At 50.1% G+C, this 6,365-nt stretch overlaps 1 protein-coding gene and 1 pseudogene across 1 annotated transcript; one reads left to right on the top strand and one right to left on the bottom strand.

The window, feature by feature from the left end:
- The first annotated feature begins 816 nt into the window (after nt 1–816).
- On the top strand, nt 817–1,240 carry LOC114083310 (NADH dehydrogenase [ubiquinone] 1 beta subcomplex subunit 4 pseudogene; annotated as a pseudogene).
- Nucleotides 1,241–3,500: 2,260 nt separating this feature from the next.
- Nucleotides 3,501–4,663, bottom strand: Bhlha9 (basic helix-loop-helix family member a9). Its single transcript, XM_027924400.2, has one exon. It carries the CDS (start codon nt 4,661–4,663, stop codon nt 3,941–3,943), a length of 723 nt encoding a protein of 240 aa, XP_027780201.1. The 3' UTR covers nt 3,501–3,940.
- Nucleotides 4,664–6,365: the final 1,702 nt, after the last annotated feature.

The following is a 6,365-nucleotide window of genomic DNA, read 5'->3' as shown; positions in this document are numbered from 1 at the left end:
CATCCTGTGTGCTCTAAGTGTGACAGATGCTGAGAGAGGTTAGGGATACAAACAGAGGAGGGGGAAGTGGGCCTGCATACTAGGGGTGCTTTGGGTGGTGGGGTGAACAGGAAAGAAACCTCAGAAGTTTCAAGTTAGGTCCAGCCTAATTCAAGGTGAAGAGGAAATAAAGCCTCCTCTTATCTGTTCTGCAGCCCTTTTTACTCTGGGCATCTGATTGGGTGTCTGGAAGCCCTATAGAACTGACAGGGTAGGCATCATTGAGCCAATATCTTGTCTCACTGAAGCCTTCTGGGGCCCAGTCACCCCTTCTTTAGAGGCAACAAAAGTCTCCTGACATCTGTGGTCACACATGTATGTGCACATTCATGAAAGGCAAGGAAAACTTAATCTGATGAAGCTTCCATCAGTAAGAACCCCAAAATTTCACATCTAGTGAAGTGAGTCCTTCCAAAGGAGCCCACTGGGGATACATTATTCTTGACATCCTTGCACAAAATATGAACCTACTTCTTTCTGGGGTTATCCTAAGGGGACAGATCTTTCACTTTGGGGAGGGGCTACCGAGAATTGAACTCAGGGGCACTTGACCACTGAACCACATCCCAGCCCTATTTTGTATTTTATTTAGAGAGAGAGGGTCTCACCAAGTTGCTTAGGACCTCAACTTTGCTGAGGCTGGCTTTGAACTCATGATCCTCCTGCCTGAGCCTTCTGAGCCACTGGGATTACAAGCATGTGCCACTGCACCCAGCAGATCTTTCATTTTCAAAAAATAGTTAAGAAGGGCAGGCTCAGTTGCGCCAGGGCGCTAAGATGTCGTTTCCAAAGTATAAGCCCTCATGTCAGACCACTCTACCCCGACCCTCGACCCCGATAAGACATATCTCCGGAAACCTGGAAGGCACAAGCCGAGAGGTAGGCCATAAGAGCCCGGCTTAAATGGGACTATCTGCTTCAGTACAATGACCCCAACTGCCAAGGGCTCATCGAAGATCCTGCCTTAATTCGCTGGACCTACGCAAGATCAGCAAATATCTACCCAAATTTCAGACCCACTCCCAAGAACTCACTCTTAGGAGCTCTGTTTGGAATTGGACCCCTCTTCTTCTGGTATTATGTTTTCAAAACTGATAGGGATAGGAAGGAAAAACTTATCCAGGTAGGAAAATTGGACCTAAAATTTAATATCTCCTATTAAGTCTGGCAATGATGATTAATATATTATTCTTGCTTAATAAATCTTCTAATAATCATAAAAAAAGTTAAGAAGAATCTAGTGAAAATTAAAAACCATGTTTATCTCTCCAAATCCTCTCCCCATCTGTGCAGGCACCTACATGTTTGCCTGCATGATAATTAGTGGGCATGGACCATTTTGTGATCTGCCCTTTTAACTCACTATTATGTTCATTCTGTTAAAGTAGCAGAGTTTGCCTTTATGGTTGGGCATATGTGTTTTTTAAAACCTTGCACTATAATGAACCAGACTGCTGTGATGGCTTTTTTTTGCAAATTAAGGGGAAAAACTCCTTTTGGATTGCTTCCTTAATGTATTTTTATCATGATCTTTCCATATTTACAAAAAAGGAACAAATATACAGTACAGCGAGAAATCTGTAAAATGTGCCCCTTTCTCCATGTCCCTGACAACACTGGGTTTTATATTTCTATGTTTTTGCTGTTCCGTCTCATTCATTGCTAGCACCATGGCAGGCACCGGTTCCTTGTGACAAAGGCCGCCGGTGTAAAAGTGTAGGTGTAAGAAGGCACATACTTCTAAAAAGAGCCAAAGAGACTGAGTATATGAGGCCTAGTGAACTGTAAAGCTGCTAAAAATGCTCTAATTACTATTATAGTGAGTGATTATGTGGGCTGAACCCTATGCTACACGCTTTAAATGCATTGTCTCATTTAGTCCATACAGCCTAGGATGTAAGTACTTATTTTAGTCCACTATACAAATGGGAACCCCCAAACTGAAATCAGTTGGGTGATTTATTTACACAAGGTCATGCAGCTGATAAACTATGAGAGGCAAGTGGTCACGCCCCTCTGATGAACTTCCTCACTCGCCACATTTTTATTTCACCTGCAGGGGGCACCCTCACCATTCCTGGGCAGAGAGGGCTGCTGGGTGTGGGAAAAGAACCCTCTTTTAACCCTGGAATTTAGGAAAGCAGGATTTGCTGGTGATTTTATCATGTTTCCAGAGAATAAATCCCTAAGGCCAAAAGAAGGCTAAAGCACTGTCCAGGCTGATTCATCATAAGATTATAATAGGAAACAAACAGTAACACTTTGTGAACTCCTTCTAATTGCCCCAAACTGTACATTATGAAGCATGTTCACCTTACAGCCACCCTGAGGTGGCATCATTATCGATGTCACAGGTGAGAAACTAGAGGCCAAGGACATGGCAGAGCAGAACTAGATCCCAGGCAGGTCTAGCTCTTTCCTTTCCACTGTCTGTCACTGTCAGGCTCAGTGGTCAGGATTGGCGCCCAGGTCCCACACTTGGCTCCTGGTTAGACTCAGGGTTAAAGCTTTCCTGTGGTCTGTGCCATATCCCTGACTGTGAAATCAGGAGCCCTAAGCCTGTGGCTAGGGATAGGATGCCAAGTGTGCCAGCAGTGTTGAGGCTTGCACAAAGCAAAGACATTTTTAATTATAGCAGCGAGCCTCACCTTAACTGTTCTGAGGAACCTCACGCTCCCTTGGGTCTGTGCCCATGGGCATCTCCCAAGCTTCTGTGGGGTTCCCCATTTTGAGATGGCTATATTTAACCCTTCCCCTCAGACAGCAAGAGCCCAGTTCTCCAAAGGGACCAGAAAGTCCTCAGCCCTCCCCTGGCACATTGGACCCTTAGCCCTGCAAGTACCACCTGCAAAATCATCCCTGTCGGTCTGATTGGGCTAGGCATGAGCCTATCTTAGATATAGCAAAGTTTTCCAGAATTTTCCAGGAGGGGACATTCCTGTGCCTCCCACTCTCTCTGCATCCTTGGCCTAAGGGCTCCCTAACCCTTTCCCCATAATCTTTCCTGGATTCCAAGCCTACCCCTCATCACAGAGGTGCTGACCCACTATTCCCTGAGAGCTCTACCTGCCACTCCGAGTATAAGCAGGACTTCCTGGCCCCCAATCCTTGGTCCTGCCCTCAGCTTCCTTCCCTGTGAATGGCCAGACTCTGGCGTCATGGTAGCCCCTGCTGTGGCTCCCTGCAGATGGTAGTTCTGCAGGGAGGTCCACAGATGAGACTGATCATATCTTTAACCTCCCCATTAACTTTCTCCAGATAATTCCCTCCAGTGGCACAGGAGGAATGTCCTCTCTGGATGGCTCCCTTCCCCTTGGACTCCTCACTGTGTTCAGCCATTGCTGAGGTCTATCTGTGGGACTTAGTCCCTGGCCCCAAAATTTCTCAGTAACCCCCAATCCCTCAGGCTTTCCTGTCATCCTAGCCCATTGAGCCAGTGGAGTCGTGACAGCAGACAGAAATGACAATTTTCCTTTTTATTTGGCTGCTTCTGTCTGCCTCTCTCAGATCAGACCTGAGACAGCCACAGGGGGAAGAGTCCTGACACTGTGCCATCAGACCCAAACAGGTGGCCACCCATACTCCCACACAAGTCCCCCTGTCCAAAAGCAGCGAGAGAAAACGGCTCAGAGGCACAGGAATGCAAAGGCCACTTTCCAAGAAGAGTTCAACAAGTCCAAACCTAAAAGCCAAGCAGGATCCTGCTTCTTTCGCAGAGCCGCTACCCGGGGCTGGGATGTGGAGGTGACGCCCCAGCCCCCAGAGTTCCTTCCTGCTGCCAAGCAGCCTCCTTTCCTCCACGGGTCTCAGCTCATTCCGTTTTGCTCCGTCCAGGACAATATTTTTTGCCGTCTTCCCTTTTATAGTCATCCTGCCAGCCCAGCTTTCCTCGGTGTCCGGCTCAGGAGTGCTGGTAGCCCAACCCGGTGCCTGTTCGCAGGTAGCCTCGGCACCAGGGAAGGGGCCCAGCAGAGGGAGACCCGGGACATCGGCGCCAGTTTCCTCCGTAGGCTTGGCCCCAGCCTGGGACGTCGGCCACCGCCCTGGGCCGTCCCATATACGTGTGTGGCGAGCAAGAGGCGCAGCGCGGCGCCGGCTGCAGGAAGGGGCCTGTGGCGTCCCGGCGCCCGAGGTTAGGCCCTGCGGGTTGCGGCGCGGGCCGTGCGGGGCTGGAGCGGGCGTCCCCAGTGCCTCCTGCGCGCGCCATCTGGCTGTGACACTCCAAGTGGCCGCAGGGCCAGCGAGGAGGGGGGCTGGCACGCAAGACGAGGGAGAGCGCAGTGATGCGGTGGATGGCCCTGCGCAGCGTGGCGATCTTGGAGAGCCTCTTGCCGCCCAGGTCGTGCCGCAGCGCCCGCCGCAGCGCGTTAAAGGCCTCGTTGTAGTCCAGGATGCGCTTGCGCTCCCGCACGTTGGCGGCCATGCGCCGCGCCTTGGACCGCACCGGCCTGGCCCGCTTTCCGCCCGCAGCCTCCCCGGCCTCTCCCTGGCTCCGGGGGGCGCCGTTTTCCCTCAGCACCCCAAAGTTCCTCCCAGGCTCAGGACAAGAGCCTCCCAAGTCCTCTGCAGAGCCCTCGGCTCCTTTCAGGCCCCTGAGGCCTAGCCCGGGCGAGCCTCGGAGCATGGCCTCTTCCCAGGCCCCGCTGCTTCGGCGCTGGGAAGGTGAGGGTGAGGCTGACAGTCCACCCTCTGAGCGTTGGCTCCTGTGGTCTGGACACTCCCTGAACGGCCCTCTCTACCTGGGCTTTATGGCACCACGTGGCTCCCCGCCCTCCCCATCCATCCATCTCCCTCCTCCTGCTTTATTACCTGCCCCCAGGTAGGTTGGCGAGGGAGGAACTGAGAAGGAAGCAAGCAAGGAAGGAAGCATGCAGATTCTTGTACACACACGGGGACCAGCTGGGAAGCCAGGCCATGCCCGGGGCAGAACTCCAATCGCCACCAGGAACTTGCTGTGCCTCACTCCAGGGGTCTCTCTAGGTTGACTGGGATCCACATTCTTTCCGCTGACCCCAGATAGAGTGCCCCAATGTGGATTCTGGGCAGGAGAATTGATAGACCATAGAAGGGTGGCAATGGTGGATTGAATGTTCTTTAGAATCTTGAAAGTTCTTGTCAAGTCTCATGGGCAACTACAGAGCTGTCATTGAGGAAAAGCGTGACCAACCCAGAGGATCAATAAGGAAGGGGCAGAGTTGACACAGTCCTAAGTCCCCCTTCCTAAGCTGAGTAGAGCTTCAGGCTTTTTCAGCTACCAGCTGAAGTTGGTCAGGATTTTGAGTTGGGGTTTTGATTGGGCTCAACTCTCCTCCTACTTCCTTTTGACTTCCTTTCCTTCAGAAAGAGTGGGGCTGAATCAGCAGAGAAGATGGTGAAGATCTTCTTTTTCCTCTAGCTCTCCTGGTAGTACCAATCAGGGGCATCCTTTGAAGCCCAGGGCCCTGGGACAGTTCTACTCATGACACAGTACTATCCTGTTAAGGACTCACCAAATCTTTCCTGCTGTTACCACCAGGGATTTGAATTTTAAACAGGGTCTCAGAAAAGAAAAATGCTTAATCCTAGAGAAAGACTCCCAGTGGAATTTCAGGCATCCATAGGGAGTTATTTGGAGTTCCTTAAGGTAAATCTCATTCCCAGCCATAACCTGAATGCCAAGGCCTGTTGTGGCATCAGCGGGGATGAGAATGCAGTTTGCATTCGTGCCAGAGAACATCAGCAGCAACAATCCCATCGTTTCAACTGAATTTCTCCACAGAGGGAAAGTGCAGGGCACTAGGAAACAAACCATATATATTTACTTGTGTGATTGTCAGTCTTGTTCACTAGACTAGAAGTAGCCTAAGGACTTTTTGTACTTCCTGGCTTTTGTTCTTTCCAAAAGAGCAGTATTATGTGGAATTAAGTCAGCTAGAGGGCTGGAGTTGTGGCTGAGCAGTAGAGCACTTGCCTGGCATGTGTGAGCCACTGGATTCCATCCTCAGCACCACATGAAAAATAAACCCATGAAATAAAAGGAATTGTGGGGAGAAAATAGTTAGCTAGATCAGGGGGCTGAGGCAAAAGGATCCAGAGTTCAAAGCCAGCCTCAGAAATTTAGTGAGGCTCTAAGCAAGACCCTGTCTCTAAATAAAATACAAAAAAAGGGCTGGGGATGTGGCCTAGTGGTTAAGTGTCCCTGGGTTCAATACCCAGTACCAATTAAACAAATTAAATAAATAAATAAATTCATTAAAACCAGAGGTTTTCTCTTCTTAATTCAAGCCTCCCCCACAACATACATACATACACCTGTATTCCTCATGCAGAATTTTATGCAGTTCTTG

This window comes from Marmota flaviventris, chromosome 17 (assembly GCF_047511675.1).
Source record: "Marmota flaviventris isolate mMarFla1 chromosome 17, mMarFla1.hap1, whole genome shotgun sequence".
Lineage (NCBI taxonomy): Eukaryota > Metazoa > Chordata > Mammalia > Rodentia > Sciuridae > Marmota > Marmota flaviventris.
The sequence above is the reverse complement of the archived record's forward strand: the minus strand, read 5'-3'. Positions and strand labels throughout refer to the sequence as shown.

Bases quoted from the DNA above. Each gene is read 5' to 3' on its own strand.
- Bhlha9 (XM_027924400.2), bottom strand. From the start codon at position 4,663: ATGCTCCGAGGCTCGCCCGGGCTAGGCCTCAGGGGCCTGAAAGGAGCC.